At 39.4% G+C, this 22,339-nt stretch overlaps 1 protein-coding gene across 1 annotated transcript; it reads right to left on the minus strand.

Annotated features, from left to right (window-relative positions):
* Positions 1–7,434: 7,434 nt before the first annotated feature.
* LOC121946488 lies at positions 7,435–20,363 on the minus strand. Its single transcript, XM_042491069.1, is given in 12 exon segments — positions 7,435–7,856; positions 8,781–9,981; positions 10,073–10,110; positions 11,791–11,910; positions 12,472–12,684; positions 12,772–13,368; positions 13,370–13,639; positions 13,762–13,799; positions 16,299–16,518; positions 16,729–16,887; positions 18,379–18,603; positions 19,614–20,363. Coding segments are annotated over 12 exon segments (3,867 nt in total). The 5' UTR covers positions 20,244–20,363; the 3' UTR covers positions 7,435–7,700.
* Positions 20,364–22,339: the final 1,976 nt, after the last annotated feature.

Below are 22,339 nucleotides of genomic sequence, written 5' to 3' on the forward strand. Positions count from 1 at the left end.
TGCAAAATAAGGCTTTGTCGAATCTCCTGAAATACCACCTCATGTGAGCGTAAAAACTTTTCTGCGATAATTGGGAGGTTTTTTTTAAATTGATGTGTTTCCATTGGGTGTTTTTTATATTTCCAATTTTAATTTGCGCAATTTGAGGTTTAATGGAAACCCGCCTACCGTTGGTTCCCCTTTTGTTGACCACACATCACTGTACTGTATCTGTTCACTGCTTGTCGTGCAGTTTGCATGATGGATGTGGTCGACATCTTTACCTCAGCGATTGTTTGGGACTTTTGATGCCTGACGGTGCTTCGCTAATGGTGCTAACTTTGCTTGTACAGTTATGATTTTTGTTTTGTTTATTTGTTTCGTTGGGTTTTTTTTACCTCTGCTTTTTACTGGCAGCAGCTAAACATGAAGATTTCTTAGGCTCTTGTTGTGCTGTGTGTTGATTGTTTTTTGTGAAATGGAAAAAATAATGTAGTCAAATATTAGTGTGATGTGATCTTCTACCTGGTGAAAACAAATGGCATGTTAGGACACAATTAATAAAATTGTAAGTGGGATTTTATACTCGGGCACAATTGAACAGGTCTTGTCTGTTTTTTGGGGCATCATGTTTTTTTCTTCAAATTTTCCAGGTCCTAAATTTTTCTTAAAAAAAAAACAATTTCCTGAGATGAAACATGTAACTTGACTTGTTTGATTGCCTTATTCATGATTAATTAAACACATAATTGTTAGGATGGAGTAATAAAGAAATATATTATTCCTATCACGTAGTTATTAGGAAATTAAGAGTCACCTGGAGTTAAGTTGTGCTTCAAAATCAGCAAGTGGAGTAAAATCTGAGCTGCGTTACTTCTGCTTTTTTGTTTTAAATGTCAAGTTATTTTACATGCTACAATTGAAAACACCTTTATTTCACCACAAGAGGTCAACATTGTTCTTTATAATGCTGCAGTAAATCATTTGGGACGTGCTGGGAGAGAATAGCTTGCTGTGGTGCTTCACCCTCCAGCTGTTTGAGATAAAAGTGTAGATATTGCGGCAACAATAGTTTATTTATCCGACCAGGATAAATAAGCCAATATTAACCCTAATGGCCCACTTTAATATTACACACACTTGTATCGCACTTGTTTCTACTTTCATTAATCGTTAATTTTTTAACCAACATCGGTCCTATATATACTCTTTTCTCCCTTTTTTGCTTTTTTTCAGCTAATTTTCTTGTAACTCCTCACTCATTTCTTGCTAAATTTTGGGTAATTTCAAGTTGCTTATGGGCTTCTTCCCATGTTTCTGAAAGGAATTAAGCCAATTTGCTGTGTTTTTAAGGGTTAAAGGTGTTTTAGTATTAAGTACAATATTTCCCTCTTAATTATTGTAGTTTAGAAGTAAAAAAAAAACTGCATAAACTGGAAATACTCAAGTAAACTATAAGTAACTTATTTTAAGGTGGAATTTATGAGTCTTCTACTTTGTCTTTAAAATCTCTGTCTGTTCTTGTGATGATAATAATGAAATGTCATGTAGTTGGAATTTTTGCTCTTTATTTTAAAAATATTGATTTATTTCATGTCCACAGTTGCTATTGAGAGTGAGCGGTTTCCCAGGGTTTCAGCCTCCTCTCCATCTGAGACGGAGTGGGACTCTGGTTGGTTGGTTTTACATCTATTGTTTTCGCTCCAGGTACTTCTTTTCCCTCCTGAACCAGTCGCATCACCTCTGCAAAGGAAAGCTGCTTCACTTCTGTCTCTGCAGATGTTGCTGCTGTCTGGTTTCTACTGATTTCAGAGTCTGGATGTTTCCTCTGGTCCAGCTGCTCAACGCCACAGTCCACTGGAGTCACGCGGGGAGAGGCAGAGCTCCACTGCTTGTAGTTGGTCCGATCTATGGGCTCCACAAACCTGGAGACGACAGGCAAGTATTCATTTTCTGTGAAATCGTAACATTGCTTAGGGTAGTGGTTTACAACTGTGTAAAAAACAAAACAAAAAAAAACTCTAAACCTGTTGAGGATTGACTTTAAAAGGCATGTTTTCTTTAAAATCACACCTTTATCCTGGCCAGAAGCTGTTAAAACTGAAATTATTGTTGAACTTTCTGATTTCTGTCTTTTAACATGTCATTTTTAGGGAGGCTTTACATTTTGCGTAAGAAATTAGCTGTTTGTTTTGGTGTTTTGGTTCTAACTCCTGTGCTGTTTGCCTGTTGTTTGGGCTCCAATACTACCTACATTTGGTGTGAATATAAAGAAATGTGGTTGTTTATGGTGAAGGGAGGCTCATGCATTTTTCCCTAGTCACTCAGTGAGGCTCAAGGAAAAATATTTGTAGCTTCGGGGAAGATAAATAATAATAAAAAAGGTCACACTCCAGCAACACCCACTCCTCTTAAAAACAAAGTACAGTCCCTTGTACCTCCACTCCACTGTAGTTCAGCGATAATTATTATTCTTTTTACTCCACAAGCTGCAGTTATTAAATTACAAAGGGCTTACACATGAAAAAAAGAAACTTTTTAGCAAAAAATGTATATGCTGGATAAACATTTATTGTGTCTCTCCACATCTTTACGCCGTGCACGAATGCCTTCTTTTTGGCATATTTTTCGACAAAGTGGGTCAGCAAAACCATTCAGACAAATTTGAGGGCAACATTTGTTTTCAGTCTTTTCAGCTTCATTGCTCAGTTTAAAACATTTGTTAGAAAAGTAAACAAAAACTAATCAGATGTAATAAGTTACATTACTTTAATGAAGTAATTAAATTAGTTTTGTAACATAATATTTTATCAGGTTATTTTGTAATCTTAAACCTATTACATTTCAAAAGTAACTTTCCCAACACTGTAGCAAGGGTAAAGCTACTAGAGCAACAAGTCATATGAATAAAACCGGGCAAAGCGCCACCTGCTGGAAACAAAAAAAAGTTATTAATACTGAGAAATTTAATTATTTAATAATGGATTACATTTTTTTTAAAAAAAATCTTCGATTGCAGCTGTTGTATATCATTATAAAGTGTCTGGACAGAAAAACTCATGGATGTATTGGAATAACTATCTCGCGTGAGCGCGCTGCTCGCGGGATAACAACAATGCGCATGCCCGTTGACCCACTTTAATGTGATTGGCTGACTGGTGACGTCACTTGTTTGAAGTCGGCAGCCGTTGGATTTTGAGCGTTAGTTTATTTCGACATAGCTCAGCTGTTGCCGTCATGAATTAAGTTTACTATCGTCTACCGCACAAATGCAAAAGTCTGACTGTTGAGTGAAAACATGAGATTAAACACGCGGGTGCCAAAAGGCCGGGGGATGATGTTATAAACCAAACTTTTGCTTAAAATAACCGGATTTAACCCGAAATGGTACTCCGGGGGGAAATGGCTAACTGCTAGCTTGTCAGAAAAACGCGTCTTTGCTCTCTGTGTTGCTCAGAGATGATTCCAGATCAAGAAAAGGCATTTTTCTGAGAGGATTACCAAATATTAAAGTGGCAAAGACAATCTGGGGAAATTGGACAAACATAGCAACCCAAACTACAAACTGAGGAGAACAGGTATGTGCTCAGCCGTGATATCACCTGTGTGGATAATTTGACATAAAATAGTGCAAATTTATTGTTAGTCTGTCTAATGTAGTTGCATTTTCCACCTAAAATACACCACTGGGACTGTAACTAATGGCTTTATTTTTAATGCAGATTATTTTGTCCATAAATAAATTGATAGTTTGGGTTTGTAAATATTCTGCTAATAGGGGAAAAAATACCTGAAGTCTAAAGTGACACTTTCACAGTAAACACATTTGTCCTGCAGCTTAAGGCAAATTAGATTTAAGACTTTTTTTTAAAATGCCACTCGGAATGAAGTTTAAGACACTTTTTTATACAAAACAAAACTGAAGGACCATTTATATTGCCCAAATGTTTAGTATGGCATAAAACACGAAGAAGTTCAGTAATTTATGTCAAATGTTGGAGAGAAAAAAAAAATTGTGAGTGAAACATGATGGACAATGAAAATATTATATTATCATAAAATAATCTTTTTGGTTTACCAACAAAAGAGGGAAATATCTGACACTTCTCTTTTCTTGGTGATTTTTTGTTTTCCACTGTGAGATTCAGCTGCTTGGATTCCCATCATAATAACTTTAAAAAAGGGATTTTTTTTTTTTATTTATTGAAAAAAAAAGTATATATCTCCAATTATTTTGAGATTTTACGGCGCAACGTCGTGTCTGAGCATGTTAAGGACTTTTGAGAGATACATTTAAGTAATTTGTAATAACAAGTAAGGCCTTTTTTATATTAATAAATTAAATGCCTCTTAAGACTTTTTTAGGGTATGCAGGAACCCTGAAACAAATAAAAAATGAAATTGTTTTTTTAATTATTCAAAGGAAAAGAATAATATTATTGCATGAAAAATGACTAAAACTATTATCAAACCAGTTTATATTGTGTCAGCCAACTGACTGATTATTTGACCCACAGTGTCAGTTGTAACTTATTTGTAAATACTGTACAAATAGTAGTAGTTTAATTCATAAGATAGCATATTTTATAAGCTCTTGATCTTCCACGTGCATGTGTAAATATTGTTTAACTGTTGAGTTTGGCACTTTTTTTTACTATTTATATTGCTGTTTGTGCTTGCTTAGTTTTTACACACCTTGCTGCTGTAACAATGAAAATGTCCCCATTGTGCGATTACTAAATGATTTTCTTGTCTTATCTTAAACGTCCTGTATGTAAAAATCTTTCTTTGTATTCAGTCAGATTAATGTAGTAAAGTAAAAAAGAAGTGCAATATTTCCCTTTCGAGTGGAGTACAAGAACATAGTTTTAAATCTGTTGAGCAGAGTATTTGAGTGAATGTACTCAGTCGGGCTACAGTCCACCGCTGGCTGCACAGATGTTTCATACCTGTTATAAAAGAAGAGTTTCAGATCCAGCAGTTTGTTTTCCTCCCTGCTGCTGCTGCACTTTAAGTCCTTCAGACCGTCCTGAAACCGCCTATCAGCCTCAAAGTCATAAGAATCAAACCTTAAGAAAACAGCCTCCATCTCAGCTCTGATTTAGGTTTTATTTAACCCTATCATCTCATCTTACACACGAAAATTTAGAGAGCAGCATATGAGAGCACAGGAGCACTTCCTGCATTGTTTTTAGTTTGCACCAACAAATGTTGTTAAAGAAGGCAAACAGCTGACAGAAAGAGCAGAGCTACATCTGTAGCGCCCCCCTCAGGGCACTTCTGCTACTGCAATGCATCGCTGGGTTCATGTCATACTGTAGGAAGATGTGGGGGCAGAATTTAGATCCAGATAAAGTATATATATATATATATGTGTGTGTGTGTGTGTGTGTGTGAAAACATACTCTGTTATAAGTTTGAATCAGAATTTGAGGGTAAAAACAAAACAAAAACTCATAAGCTATGGGCTTATATTGCAATATTCTTCGGCTATATCACCACACACAATATATTTTTAAATCTCTTTAAAGCATGTCATAATGCTAGAAGTGGGAGACACAATTGAAGAGTACAAGTTTTTTTCTTTCTTTTTTCTTTTTACTAAATTCCCTCTTTAATGTGACAATAATGTACACAATTCCATATCTGATCAATAATCAGTAGTGTGGGAATATGGACAATATATTTTGTTTGTTTGTTTGTTTGTTTTCTTTAATTGCTTGTGCATTTTTTAATGTATTTTTTTATCATTATTATTCTATTTAGTGATTTATTGTTTAATGTTTTTATGTATGCGTCATGTCATTTATTGACCATAGGTGACAGAGTTTAAGTAAAAACAGTTTATATTAATATTAATGGAAAAAATGTGTCATAATGTAGATACAAAGACTTAGTGGGTAAAGACAAGTATGAAAACAAGTTGAACTGTGAAAAGAATGTCACTTTTCTGTAATGCAATCACAATATAACAATATAGAGCTCCCAAGGACCTTAAAAAAGTCCTAAAAGACATTGATTTTATCAATATTAAAATAAGGTCTTTATTGTTATTAAAATGTCTTATTTTAATCTTAGTCTTAAAAATGCAAAGAAGTGAAGTCGGATTTTATGAATCTTTTTTTTTTCACTGAATGCCACCTGAATTAATGTCACCAAAAGGTCAAGTTTTATGTTACAGTAAATATTTGGGTAAAACTAAAAATTCCGAGTGTCACTGAAAAAGTCTTTAAAAAGTCTGAAATCCCACTTGCCTTAAAATGAGGGAAACCTGCAATATCCAAAATCTAAGATAAAATATAGTGTCATATCTCGATACAATGTTATGTCTTTATATCGCCCAGCTCTAGCAAAAGCTAGAGTAACAAAGTTGTCAAAATTCCCTGAAGAAAATTACAATCAGTCAAATAACCTTACAGTGTGGGATGGTTGCTCGCTTTGCTTGTATGGTAAATAATCCAGCATTGGCTCAAATCCATTTTCCATATAACTGCAGACTTGCAGTATGAATATATCAAAAGTGCACACAAAATGCTTCCCCCTATTTTTTCTTTTTAAAGATTTCCATGCTCATTATTTGAAATTATGATTATGCCCACTTGTTGCATTCCTGTGAAAGCACTGTGAACTGCAGCATGTGAATGAGGAAGGATTATTTACGAATGTTACATTTGTCTAATCATTTTATACCTTTGTTTGAAAAGTTGTTTACTGCCCTATTTTCTTTGGTTTTTTTTGCCACCTTTTCACAAATCTTGTGAAACTGGGTTATGATGAATTGAAGCCTCTCCACTGGGAGGTAACCCACATTGTTTTGTGTGTGTGTGTGTGTGTAACAGTAGATGCTGACCACGTGTGTTGACCGGGAACGTGACACCATGTGATTGTGACTCCGTCCTTGACCACCGTGGGCCAGCTGCCAGCCACCACCAACAGGAGACAAAGAATTTCAGCTTATCTGCTACAAGAAAATCTGAGCTCATGCTGCAAATCAACATCTCATTCCAGGTATACAATACAGTTTCAAAATAAAGCGCTACACTTTAATGTGCTGGCTACAGGTTTTCAGTGACAGTGAAAGTGAAGAGTCACAATCGGAGAGCGAGAGAGAAGGATCATGCTCCTGACAGACAAGGAAATCTTATCTCATTAACTACTTAGCAGTTACTCTTTCTTTTTTGAGCATGTGACGTAACAGCCTGCAGCCTCTTTGAGTAAACACATTTCTGCATCTTAAATAAATTCAGATTTCAGGGTGAGGTGTGAAGCCTAGACATAAATGTCGATAAATAAGATCACAATACATCCTGTTGCTCAGATCTTAGGTTTTTATTCCATAAAACATTGAGGTTATGCTCTACAAAATACTAAAAAGATTATATAAAGTTAACTTTCAGTTTACATTATAAGTGCAAAATCAGGTTCACATAAAGTTTAAAATAGTAAGTATGAATTAAACTTTGCAACACTGTAGCTTCTTGTGATTATAATAAAGATAAAACTTATCTGTAAAAGGAGATGAGAATTAAAAATTGCACCAAAAGAAAACTTAAGGGCCATACTATAAACCCTAAACATCCCACATACAGTCTACCAGTTCTCCCAGTTTAACCATCCTGCAGTAAAGCAGGCTTTACATCTTAGAATTACACTTTAAATTCCCTTCCCCGTCGCTCTGACCGCTCTCAGCTGTCCAGAAGTATCAGTGTTTCTCCGCCCGTTCACTCACAGTTGGAGTCAGTGACCACGCTCGCTGGAGGCGAGTATCTGTGTCGGTGGAGTTTGCTCTGGTTTGGTGTTTGTCTCTGGGCGGAGCGAGATGAGCGGGCGAAGCAGAAGGTCAAAGTGCTGCTGGAGCTGCAGTCATAGTTTCCATCCTGTGCAGAGAAAGAAAAGAGAGAGAACAGAAATAATAGAAATGCTTCAGTGCAAGAAAGCAGGAGTAAACCATTTTGCACCACATGCAGTGTTATGGTGGAACACAAATGACGTACACTTTTATACCGAGAATCACACCTGGAGAATGGCTTAAACACACAAAGGACAAAACACATCACCACAATAGAGGCTGCTGCATCCACATCATTGGAAAAAAAATATTTTAGCAATTTTCACTTGCTTCTGCAATTTTACCGCAAAAAGATGCCTATAAACATTGCAATATGCATGGATTTTTTTTGACAAAAGGAGATGTTAAGTCAGCAAACAGTGCAAAAATCCCAGGAAAACCTGCAAAATTCTGAATGTTCTCAGAAAAGTTACAGTGCAATGGAAGAAAGAAATTATTATATGATTTCATAAAAGGCAGCAGCAAACAGAAAGTCTAGAAAATGTCAAAAATAATGAAAAATGCCCCCTTGCAATTTTTGAATCCTGAATGTGATGTCTTCAAATTGGTTGTTTTGTCTGACCAACAGTCAAAACCCCCCAATAAAAAAGGAAATAAAGCCACAAATCCTCATAATTGAGAAGAAAAAACAGAAAACATTTGATATTTATGCTTGATTGAAATTTCTGTTGAATAGATTAACTAATTTATCAACTATACAAGTTATTGCAGCTCTAGAGCTCATGTTGAATTTTTATTATTGCCTAATTTGATAGTCAGAGCATCTCACCTCTGCAAGCCCATTTATGGAAAAGTCAAATACAGAAATGGCAATAAGTGAAAAATAATTAAAGATCTTTGTGAAATTGGCCCTGATGATGTTTCTGTTATTTTGTCCAGATTTTAATATTCATGATGACTCGGCAGCAGGTGTATTTTATCAGATATCAGACATATTGTTTGTTACGCTCACCTCTGTCGTGACGGTGCTCGGACTGTGTCGGACACTGTGGTTCAGCGTGCTCCCCTTCTCCTCCCTCTGAGCCCGGCCGGCCTCCTCTCTCTGCTTCATGAACCTCTGGTTGACGATCCTCGTCACGCTGTCAGTCCTGTGCAGCGGAGCGGCAGGAGGCCTCGTTGGAACGCGTTCCAGGCTCTTCAGACCGCTCTTCGTCTTCTGGCCTGACCCCTGTACCGTTACTGGTTTCTCTGCGCGGCCGCTCACCCTGCGCAGGAACTCTGTGACCATGCCGTAACGGTTGTTGCCCGCAGGTTTGCTGGGAGGCTTGGCGCCGCTCAGGGAGCTGTGGTTCTGTCCTGCATTGACTCTTTGGCTGGTTTGTCGGGTCCATGCGAGGCCGCTGTGGTTTTGGTGGTTCAGGTTCCACAGTGCTCGATCTCTAGAGGTGGATGACGACGAGGAGGAGGAGGAGGAAGGGGTCAGAGTGGTGGATGAGGGGGGAGAGGATATGCCGGATGCAGAGTGTCTCCGGTACAGTTTAGGCGAGGAGGTGGAGGCTCTGGACCTCTCGACTCTGCTGGGGACCCCGTCCAGTGAGGTGGAGATGTGTGAGCGGGCGGAGAGCAGGGAGGAGCTCAGGACTCTGGATGGACTGTTTCTCACATTGACCGACCCATCTGTCTGCAGACCAACACTCACCATCTGTGGCCTCATGTGAGTCTGAGTGCCTGAACAGGCCACGTCGACCCACCGCTGCTGGAACCTGCCTCTCCTGTCCTGTGAACTGCCGTGCACCGCCTGCCTCCAGCTGGCCGTCATTTCCTTCATGTCGTCGCTGAGGTTGGCAGCTGAGCCCAGACAGAGCGGAGAGAAGGAGGTCGGCGGTGTGCACCACGGAGAGCCAGAGTTGACAGACTCTCTGTCTGCGACGGGGCTTTGCTTTAGCTGAGCCAGCTGGACTCTGCGAGCAGACGGGGGGCTGTAGTAGATGCGGTAGGCAGACTTCTCTGGTGCGGTGTGGCTCTTCTCCATGGACATCTGCTCCAAGTCGAGATCAGGGAAGCTAAGCGGCATGATTAGATGGTCCCACGTCTTAACGGGGTCCTCTCGGTCCAGCTGGGCAGCCTCCTGGCTCACGTAGCACCAGTTCTTCCTCTTACAGCCATGTGGAGAAAACAGTCGCCTGAGTCTTGTCACTTTCGGGCTGCACGCTCTGTGAAAACAGCAGGTGATATACCTGAATTATGACCTCAGTGACTTTATGAACACAATGGACAAGATGTGAAAGCTGGAAAAACACTCACCTGTCAGCTTCATCATAAAAGAGACGACTAATGGCACTCTGAGAAAAGAGACAAAAACACATATTAGCCAAATAATGGTTTCTTGTAAATTGATTTACGTCAGTGTCGGCCCCTGGATGCACACCTGTGGTCCAGACTGAATTATCTCAAAAACTACTGGATGGATTTACATCTTGTACAAACATTTATGCAGGGTTCCTGCAGCTTAGGGCGAGTTAGATTCAGAGCTTTTAAAGACTTTTTTAATGTGACTCAAAATTAAGTTTAAGACCCATTTTCTCATAACCAAAATTGAACAAGGGCGATTTTATTTTAACAGGTTTTATTTTAACAAAAATGTGACTTTTTTTGTCCAGTGAAAAAGTTAATTTATCAACATCAAATTTTGTAATATATAACTTTTAGGGTGGAGCACAGCGACAACAATTAACATTTTATATTATCTTATATGTATCTGTTTAGTTTACCAACAGAAGAGGGAAATATCTGGCAGTTCTGGCCTGTTTTTTTGGACAATTTATGTGTTTCTCAATCTACATGTGAGATTCCTCTGCTTGAATTACCATCATTGCGAGTTTAAGAATAATTAAATTATTTAACAACACAAAAAAAGATGAAAAAAAAACAATTATTTTATTCTGAGATTTCACAATGCAACGTCAGAAAAAAACAGATTTATGAAATCCCACTTCCCATATCTGAGCATTTTTAAGACTTTTGAAAGATTTTTTTCTTTTTCCTCATGTTTGCTGTTTTTTGTTAACCTTGCACCTACATGCTGTGCGAATAACTACACATTTTCATCGAGATACAGAAAATGCCATCAGTAACACTGATCGGAAGGAGGAACCTGATTTTTCGACTGATCTGTCTCGTGTAATACTATGCGTATGGAATGACAGTATCAGCAAATATGACAAAAAAGCTACATAAATAAAAGTTACCAACTGTATCTTTAAGTGCCATACATTGGTGTTTTCCAAAAACTGGAGGCTCAGACGATTTGGATGTTGATGTCAATGCTATTTTCAAGTTGGAAACTCATAATTACAGCTCTGGTATGAAATGAACGCCGCATCAGCATGTTAGCTCTGTCATTTTGGTGTTATCATGCTAATGTTTGCATTTAGTTCAAGTATAGCCTAAGAGGGCTGCTAGCACAGCTGCAAACTCTTATTCTTGTTTTGCCATGGCATATGAAACATTCCTCAGAGGAAAGGAGGGATTACAGTCTGGCCAGAGGAATAAGACGGAAAAACAACCATTAAAGAAATAAATCCGGTCCTTCAAAGCAGATCTTGAGCCATGCTGTGCAAAAGGCACATCAACAGTTCAGTGGCAACAGCTCAAATGTTAGATTACATTTCTTATCAGATGTATACTAAAACTTTCTATTTGCATTTTTACCAAACGTGGAAAAAGCAGTTAAGGAGTCGTACAACTGAGGATTTTACATTGATGCATCAGGTCTGGACACAATGCAGAGAATCAGTTGAGTGTTTTCATGCAGCAGATTTGAACATGCCTGTCCCATTTGGCTGCAGCCCCTTACAAGAGATTAGCCTAAATACTCTGGCATCGGTCTTTTTCATGATGCCTGTTGTGTCAGGAGGACGTGCGACCAAGGAGACGGATCAACGGCAGGACTTCCCGCTGTATCGCACAGCCTCGCACACAGCAGGAGAAACACATGCCTGAAGGGTAAACACCGTCCTTACCTCAGCTGCTTTGCCCTGCGTGGCCTTGACTTCACTGTCAGTTTCAATTCCCTCATCCCGAAGCTCTGCAACCAGGTCTTGCAACAACCCCCGCAGCACGGACATGTTTTTGTCTTTACCCTGAATAAAAAAAAAATATTTACATATATAAAAACTTTTTTCTTCTTTAACTCTCATTTCTTTCTCTTAATACATGGGAGAATAAGATGAGCAGCTTAACAAAAAATGGCCCCATACTGAGCCAGAAATTTGTAAAAAGTTATATATAGTGCATTTATGTTTATGTATGTACAAAGTATATATATATATATATATATATATATATATATATATATATATATAATATATATATATATACACTGCATATATGTGTGTGTGTGTGTATATGTGTATGTATATATATATATATACACACTGTATATATGTGTGTGTGTATATGTATATATATAGAATTTTATGGATCATTTACTTGCCACCTCTTACTTTTTTTTTTCAGTTTTTTAGGATATTTTTTAGCCAAGATGCTCATCGTTAGGTTTTTTTATGTTTCTGAAAGAGTTGAAACCAATTTTCTAGAGTTTCAGAGGTTTAAATGCTAGTGAGAGGTGTCTGAATATGGCACAAGATGGCTGATGTTGATCCAGGTGTAAAAGGGTTCAGTATCAGCAGCTTAAATTTTACCTCTTTTTCCCCCAGCATGGGTCCTTTCACTTGACACCACTGATGAAGGATCCACAGAATCTGCAGCGACAGTCGCATTTTGGGGTCCCTACAGTTGTGGATGAGGTCAGATTGCAATGACATTGGTTGCCTCATTTGTTTTTCTATCTCCTCCGAGGTGCAGAGGTCTTCTCCACGCTCCCTTTTACTTGATGACCTCTTTGAGATTATAGGCTCCAGACAGAGACGGGAAAGTGCAGGAATCCTGAACATGTCCGTCTTTGTGATTGGAGACTTTTCCTAAATCTTCTCCCTTTTAGAAGTGTCTCCACCCTCCCGATGAAAGCCAAAAGCATGGCCTGTAGAAGCTCCAAAGCCTCTGGCCCTGGTGGGAATATCTTCTGTGCCTTGCCGTTCAAGTCTCCCTCTGTCGGAGAGGTAAAAGCACATGAGGTAGATGAGCGGTGGCCGTTTTTTTGGTGGCATTGTCAGGAGCTGGATGGCTGAACTCAAAACACAGGAATGATCTCTGAGAGCTAGAAGAGTTTCATAGTCTTTCACCGTCATTCCTTGAAGACCTCTTTCAGGTTTTTTGTTGTTATCACTCTCATGACTGTCTGAAGGGTCCCACTCACCACCCACAGGACCCTCTCGAGTAATATGACATGCAGTAATCGTCCCATCAGTCTGCGATGAAGTCCCAACATCACTTTGACCTTTCTCTGCCACCTTGTCGTGACCCTGCGCGTACGATGTGCATCCTATATTCAAACTTCCCTCTCTGTCCTTCACAGGCGTGGACACTGACTGATTTCCCTCCACAACATCCCGACTCTCTTCTTCTTCCTCCTCTGCTCCTCCTCTTCCCATTTTCTCTCTCAGGTCGCCCATTTCTGCTCGCAGTCCGCGGTTCTCCACCCTCCAGTTCGACGATGCGCCGGCTCAGGAGCGTGGCCTCCTCTTCCACCAGCTTCAGGTGAACTTTGACCTCTGACTGCCTGCCGTGGGAAGAGTTTTGCTTGCCCTCAGGCGATTGGGTGGCGTCAATGTCGCCATAGGCCGAGTGGTACTTGGCCAGCTCCTCACGCATGCCCTCGCTCTCTGATACCAACTTGGTGAGCTTCTTGCACATGAGAGATAATTCTTCTTTGGCAAAGTGGAGTTGGCACCTGAGATCAGCGCTGTCATCCTTTTAGACAAACAAACAACAATGAATTTGATTCTGACAAAGATGATAAATAACATAAGCTTTACTATGCAATTCTTTATCAGTACAGCCACATTTGAAATCAGACTTGAATTATTGCAAACCTCGATCTGCTGAGAGAGCCTCCTCTCAGCTCTACTGGCTGATGATCGGATGCTTTTTTTTTTTTAGCGTGCCCTGAAAGATAATAACACAACAAAGAGGTTTATGAAGGGTGCAATACACACAAAAACAGATCTATCTGAGAAACTTCTCACAGATAAGCTATGTGAATTACTTCAAATATCTCAATTATGTAAAGTTAAATGACATGCTGACTTGGCTACACCTTCTGAGATGTTTTTTCTTATCTGCCTTCCAAAAATGTGATATACTGTATAGAGACCTCAGTGAAGTCCAAAACTCAAAGAGATACGTGTGCATACAAATACAGTAAAAGGAACAGTTCTACATTTTGGGTAAAGAGTGTAATGAGAAGATGGATACCACGCTCATATCTGTCTGTTCAATATGAAGCGCAGAGATGGTCAGCTTGGCTCTGTTTCCTGCCAGAACCTCTAAAGTCCACTAATTAAGACATAAATCTTGTTTGGAGAGTTGTTTCGAAACTGATATTAGTAACAGAGATCCCTCCCAACACTACTTAATACTGGATCGGGTATTTGCGAGTACTCAAGTCTGTGCACCAATCCAATACCATGTCATTCATTAACAAACTTAATTATAACTGTAAGTATTTCAAAAATGGCAGTTTTCCCAGAAATCGATTCTTCATTGCTCTAAACAGTAGCCTAAGCAGCAAGCTGCACCATGCAACCACTAGTAGCTACTGTTTTAGAGCAGTGAAGAACTTATTTATGGTTAATATTGCAACATTATCGATTAGCAAAATGTCATTAATTTGGCAATATTTCGCAGTGCAATGGCCTGTAAAGTTTCACTCTCACTGAGCCTCTGCTGCTCCATCTGTGCCCAGAGTATGCTCTGTGCTCCAAGAATGTGGTGAAATAAAACAGTGTGTATATACTAGATATTCCAAAAGCACTCCTAAAGAACAGTCCAGCTCCAAAAATATAAAATCAATACGTGGCGGATGGCAATTTGACAAACATGAGAGTGGTATCTTCTAGGGATGAGCAAGTACACTATTATTTTCTGTATCTATATTTATCAGAGTAACTATCCATAATTGACTATCATCTATATTCGTACTCAAAATTTGCAGAGTTTGAATTTAAAAAGTGGGTGGGGACTAACCGGAAGTTGTTATTTTATGCCTGAAATTTATATAGATTAATCAGAAGTTGCTATATTTACTATTTAATCGACAACTATTTACAGAGCAGCCCCAAAACTGAGCGTCAGATCATTTTTTAATCACAAGAATAAATTGAACACAGCTCGCAAAATGAGGATTTTCCTTCATCTCGAGTGTGGACATTGACACATTATATTTGGATAATACTCCATAAAAGTACATTATCTATACCAGGCACTAGTTTCATCTGAGCTTTCAGCTAAACCCTAGTATCCTCTCCTCTAACTCTTTGCAACCAAGGACATGATGTATTTCCCCAAATCAAAATATCAAGCCAAACTGTTTCTTTAGATAAATATAATTTAAACAGTTCATTATGCCATTGTGCTACATTCATAGATGCCTAAAATGCAAAAAGTGCCCATGGTCTGATTGGCTCCAACCTTTTTCTCACCTCAGACTCCTTCGCTTTTCTACATGACTGAGTGCATTTGTAAGTCTGAGCATGAGAGGAATGTAAGTTTCTGTCTGGGAGCTTTGTGTCGCTCTGAGACACTAGACAGGATGTCACCGTGTTAATAATAGTTATTCTTCTATGGGCCACAAGTGGCAAACAGAAGGAGTGGGTCTCAGTGTTTTCAGTTCAAGGTCAGTGGGTTTGGAGGCTGAGTCGATACTGTTAGTGACCTGAAATGATGGAGATAAACTTCAGCATTTTTCTTGAAATGGAAAATTGCCCTAATTTGTGTTTCATTTCAAAATGAAAGTACAGTTTTAGTCCTTACTCATGGTTTCGTTATTCTTCGGGCATCTGCAGCTACATGGTGACCTTACAGTATTAAATTACTATTCAGCGTCCGACAAACAGGGTCACAGACAGTCCAGTTGCAGTGTGAGTCTCTGAAATGTTCATCCTCCTTCACGTCCCTCTAGACTATGTTTTGAACCCTTAGATTAGGTAATCTAAGTGGATTTCCCTGCTGGGATCAAAGAGACTAGCAGCTGCCTCCGATGACTGGGCCAGACTGAGCTCCTGCCAAAGCACCGAATCCTGGATTAAACCAAACACGTGTCACTGAATTGCACGACCGTTATCGCAGGAACCATCGAGGCAGGAGTGGCTGCATGAATAAAAGGTGGACTGGAAATTCAAACACTTTCAGGGTGTGGTAGCCACCGTATGATAAAAGCATGTTTTGGGACGGTTGTAGGTCAGTATGTCAGCGCACAAACACCAATTTGAATGCCATAATGCACGCTGATCCAGATTTAGCTTGGCTTAATAGGGGCAGAAAGAGAGAAAGCAAGTCTATTTTTGTAATCTCTCTCTCCCTTTTCTCTGTGAGGAGATCAGCTGTGCCTGGAGTTCAGGCTTCAGCATACCAGGCTGCTTCACCCGGCCCAGGCACCAGGCAGCTGCTGGCCCGCCTCTCATATCATTGATCTGCACCCGGGTCATGTGTCGACCGACATCAGGGTGACTGAGGGATGAGGGTGACAACTGGCCGGGATGGGTGCAGCTGTGTAGCGGCAGAAATGGAGAGGATTCCTGACTAGAGGGATGGAGGTTCGTGAAGGCTGTCGGTGGCAGCAGCTTATGTTTCTGTCAAGATTTAGCCTGAATGTCTTGACCCAATATACACATTTATTTAAGATCCCCTTCAGACTTGTTTAGGACATTTAAAAATACTCTGTGACCTCCATCATCCTGCACAGTGAGGCTAAGACATCACAGTAAAGTAACATAAGTAACATTTTTTTGACTGGAGGAGGGGGGTTTTAATGTTATTTTTTTTGTTTTTTAATGTCACACCTCTTTGACTTTCTCCACCTCAGCCTGTAAGACCTGCTTGGCCACCTCCAGTTCCTGAGTCTTCTCACGTAGTGCCTCATTTTCCCACTCCAACTGGGATTTCTTCTTCTGCACCACCTCCAGCTCGTTGTACAGCCGGAGGGACACGCTCTTTGCAACCTGCAAACAAAGCCATCAGGAGGTTAGTGTAGATCCAATCATGGACTCAACAAAGAGAGGATAGGCCCTGGGGAACCGATATACAGAAGGGCCCCCACCCCTCCTACACAATAGCAAGACTCAAAGACAGAATGACCCTCAAAGAATCTCTTTGTGGTCATCTAGCATCTTTTGGTAATAGTTTTGCATCTCTTTGTGGTAGTTTTGCATCCTCTGGGGACAGTTTTATGTCCTTGTAGTAGTTGTGCGTTTTTTGATGATAGTTTAATGTATTTGTAATAGTTTTGCATCTTTTAGAGGCAGTTTTGTGTCTTTTTGCATCTTTCAGTGATAGTTTTGCATCTCTTTGTGATAGTTTTGTGTTTCCATGTGATGGTGTTTGCATCTTTTGGTGATTGTTAAGCGTTTCTCTGTGGCAGTTAAGTTTTTGATGATGGTTTTGCCTTCCTTTTGTAGTAGGTTTGTATCTTCTGGTGATAGTTTTGCATCTTTTGGTGACTGTTTTGCATTTCTTTGTGGTGGTTTTGCATCTTTGGTAATAGTTTTGCATCTCTGTGGTAGTTTTGTATCTTTTGGAGATGGTTTTGTGTATTTGATAGTTTTGCCCTTTTTTGGTGATTATGTGTCTCTTTTTGGTTGTTTTGTGTCTTTTGGTAATAGTTCTGTCTTTCTTTGTGTTTTGTTTTTTTTTTTAACAATTCATTTGGTGATAGTTTTGTGTTTCTGTGACAGTTATGTGATTTTTCCAGATAGTTTTTTGTCTCTTTTGGTAGTTTTGCTTCTCATTTTGCATCTATTTGTTGTCATTGTGCATCTTGTTTTTTCATCTCGTCGTGCGTCTAATTTTTAGCCTCTTTGTAGCCTTTTGAATGACTTTCCAACAGCGAATGTTAACAGTTGTTCCAAACAGAGGCTCATGAGCTCAGGCACAGTGCTGTGAATAAATCTTCTGGCCCTGATTTCACCTCCTTCCCAGAGTTGTAAAAGTGGAAATGCTTTGACAGGAATTCACCATATGAGTGCATGCGTGTGTTAGAGGGCGAGGCTGTTGGGAATCCTACACCACCACCACCATCATGCACAGCTCGGCTCACAGAAACCGAGTCTGGCTGCCACCACAAAGTCTCATTTAACAACAGAGTGTTTGACCTGCCGTGGTTCTGATGGAGATTACTCTCTTATGTTTCCTACTCACGGAGAACAACTCACCACATAATTACACCGTGGTATGACAAAAATATAAACAGGATGCATGATGAAGACATTTCCAACTAATGAAATTTTTGTGGTGCTGTCAAACATCAGGAAGTATTTTACAGCGCAGTGAACAGTCGTGACTCAAGCTGCTGTCAACAGATTACACTCCAACTGGAAAAGCAGTGATTCAGTCAAAAGCCAATTTCGGAGAATTTACTCTTCGTTGGCGGTGAGCAAGTTTCAACAAAACCATACCATGTCAAAAGAAGAGGAGAAACTGTCATGACCTCTGACCTTGATATCATGCTCCAGGCTCCGGACCAGCTCCCCGTCTACTTGTCCCGTCTGAGCCACCCGGATACTGCGGCGCTCGGCCTTGCGGAGGCGGTACTGCAGGATGCGACAGGTCTTGTTGGCCTGCTCCAGCTGCAGCCGCAGCTCCTGCAGCTGGTATACCTCCTCCTCCTGGAACATGTCACGCATTTCCAACATCTCACAGCGAAGCTCCTCCACCTCATCCTGAGACAAACAGCACAGAAATACAGCTATCAGGGAATCTGGTTTTGATTATGTCAAGTAACCTTGACTTCATAATGATTTCATCAAGGTCAATCTCAGTTTGGGCTTTAAGTTTTTTTTTAAAAAGGCTGTCAGTCTAACAAACTGTTGGTGTAGAGTTTAAAAGAAGAGGAAAATTAGGAGGCGAGGGGGCCTAGTTAAAAGTGCTGTCCAGTTGCATTATGGGAAATGAAGTATCCAGCGCTTTGGAGTAAAAGCCAGGTTTTCCAGCCACTGCGGTTTTGATTTTGAACTTGTTTTTTCTGAAATATCTCTCCTAAAAAAATCAACTCATAATTTGAGTGCCCCTTTAAATGCAAAATTAAATCAAATTCACCTGCCCACTGTACCTTCTGATTGGTTTAGTTTTCACTTTTTAAATATCCGAATTCACTTTTTTTACTGTAAAAACATTGATGTAATGGTTAAGTGATATAGGCCTGGTGACCTATGGGGCTTACACATCAAACTTGGAGACACATCATCTCAGTGACACACAGTAGGTGACAAACCTTTAATTATTGCTTAAATAAATGTCAACAAACAGATGAAAGTCGCAGCTTTGAATTCTTAATTCCTACATTTCCTACATTTCAATTACATCAGTAGAAGATCAGTGTTTATGTTTGTTTGTCTTGGCTTTTTCTCTGGTTTTCATATCAGACTTTGTCTTCCATATAGCTATTTTACTCCCACAAAACATGGAAAATACTTCTGATGGTGCCAGAGATAAGTCGTGTCCCTTGAGACTGTTGATTCTTGCATGAGAGCTTCCCTTCACTTGTCCTCAAGTCTCTAACGAAGACTGTCAAGAGGATTTACAGAAAATCAGCTCTGATGTTCAGAGACAGAGGGCTTCTTATAGATCTCACAAAGAAGCAACATACAACATATTAGTACTAATATGTGGGAAATTAAACGCAAACCTCCCGGAGACTAAATTAAGGAAATTAGATTAAAATTAAACTTACTTTCAAGTACTCGTTCTCTGATCTCAGATCTTCCACCTCCCTCACCAGGTCGTCGGTCGTCTCTCCCATCATGAGATCCATAAACGCCCCCGAGGAGTTAAACAAACCGAGACCCGCTCCGGCAGCATCCGACTGCAGAGCGCAGGTGTCCATCGGCACCTTTACGCACGGTGTGCCGTCGTCTTTCCCCTCACTGTCCGAGCTCAAATAAGCTCCCGCGTCTATCCAGCTTAAATCATTGTCGCTGCTCGGAGAGTCCTGCTTATTGTTGCCCTCCGAGGGGCAGTCTGATATTTCTGAGCTGCTGTCTGAGGAGGACACTTTCCCGGACAGGCAGCCGGAGTCTTTGCTCAGGTCCTCTGATGTGTTGCTGGCATCGGACAGTTTCCTCTGCGCGCCGGGACACTCCACCGTGACACCTAATGACAGTTTCCCCGGTCGTTTTCCCAGCTGCCCCGCTGATTTCACGTCTTTCTCAGAGTCGCACTGACCTGATTGAGAGCCGCTCTGAGCATCTTTACCACCCGGATCTTTCCTTTTTTTCTGGGCAGAAACTTGCTGCTGCGCTCTGGGCTGTTTCTGGCTCCGGAGCGCAGACTTTGCGCTCTTGTCTCCGTCTCTGTTCATCATGACTCTTTCTCTTCTTATTTTAGGAGAAAAAATAGCTGCTTCTTTAGTTCAAAATGATCATGTTGTTGGAACAAATTTGTTGTAAAGTCTTCAGTCCTCACAGCTCACTGGAGAGATTAGACTGGTTGCTCTTCATCCTCAGGACTGAAACTTTGCCAAAATGCGCGCAGAGAAAGAGGGCAGAAAGTGACCAGCAGTGTCTAACACTGATTGGAAGTGACTTCCTGTCATCATTTCCAAAATAAAACCCTTTCGTTCACCTTTGATGATTCAAGAAACATTAAAAACAAACAAACATATATTTATTACTTTTATGCAGTTATACATTTAAAAATACGACGATGTATAAACTTTCCCCCCTAAGGAAATATATGGTAGTGTCGAAATAAATTACAATAACAACAACAAACTACAGGAAGTTTAACAAAAATTAAATAATTTAAAAGAAAAATTTGCAATAAATAAAATTTAAAAAGTATATAAATATAGCATCAATGCATTATGTTATGTACATTCCTCACAATAAAATGACATTTCCAGCGTTACCTCACTACTCTAATGCCCCTTTAATATCACCATGTCTAACAAATTTCAAAAACCTTTTCCAAATGTTATTAAACTCTGAGACTTTCTTTTTAACTGTATAAGTTAGTTTCTCAAGAGCCAAACTTCATGTAAAGTTATTTTAAGCAGAGTAATCATCAATATCTATTGTGAAGTCTAAAGAATAACTTTACTAAACACATTGCCTGTAAATTGTAGCTTGTTATAGGCATTACTGTGCATATGACTTCAAAGAGAAACCTGTTCTTAACCCTACAAAGAGGTCTGCCTACCACATGAAAGCATGAAAAACCTCTCAGACATCTGACTGTTAAAAATTTTGGAGTCTCCTATGACACAAGCTCGACTGGTACCAGAGGTTTATTTGTTATTGTAATTAGGCTAAATAGCATAATGATAAAGCTAATTTAGATTTGATTTCTGATTTCTACTGTTACACCCAGTACAGTACACCCAGCTCCTCGTTGAAGAGGACGAACACATAATTCAAGGTTTTATTTTGGAAAAACAGCGTTTCCGGTTATACTGTAGCATCTCTCGAAATTAATGTTGCTACTCGCAATTTTCACTTTTCCCATTTGGAAATCAGATAATAATAATTACATAATTAGACTTTCCTCTGCATGTTCAACTAATTTACGCAATCAGCAGCTTGATTAAATATTTCCAAATTAATATTAAAGATGCTCTAACCTGTTTCTGCTAATATAAAAAGAGTCAAAAACTATTTAAGCTCATCAGAGAGACAACGTGTATGGAGTTTTTACATATTTTCCTTATACAGACTATTATATTTAAACAAATCTGTAATTCTTTGGTTAATTTTAGGGTTACTTTAACACAGGCACAAAGCTGCCACCTTGTGGGTGAATGATTTCATGGTTTCGGCTCATCCATCAGTCATTGAAGCCTGCAGCTATTTGCAATTTAGCCAACGACAAGCTCAAACAGACAACCCTTACTCAATCTGCGAGGTCTCTCTTATATGTGATGCATCACAGGTTACATCACACAGATCTAAAATGTTCAACAATTATTTTTAATGTTTATTTTTAACGGCATCCATCATTTCTGGTTCATTCAAATATCTTTATTCAGGCTCTTCGTTGTTCCTCGTCATCACTGTTGTATTAAGATCCTGTCCGCTCATTGGACACCACAGAAGGTGTGTCCACAAACACGGAGACGTATGATTGTGCAACGTCTTGTCAGTGAAGACACCCACCATAGAAAAATAGTAAAGATAAGAAACATAAAGAGAGAACATGTGGGTAGGAGTACAAATGGTTTTATTAATGATAAATGATGAATGATGATGATTGATGTATTCTCATCCTGAAAGATGTTTTTGTTGTATTTTTTTGCTCTTCAGTTCATTAAGAAAATGACCACAACATCTGGATCAAAATGCATTTACCAACAATTTATTAACACATCTGTCTTTATACTGACAGACGGATATAAGGCATATATAATGGGATGTTATAAATGGAATTACAGTATTTTTAATGCATTATGCATATGCGATTCTG

Source organism: Plectropomus leopardus, chromosome 8, assembly GCF_008729295.1.
Source record: "Plectropomus leopardus isolate mb chromosome 8, YSFRI_Pleo_2.0, whole genome shotgun sequence".
In the NCBI taxonomy this organism is placed as follows: domain Eukaryota; kingdom Metazoa; phylum Chordata; class Actinopteri; order Perciformes; family Serranidae; genus Plectropomus; species Plectropomus leopardus.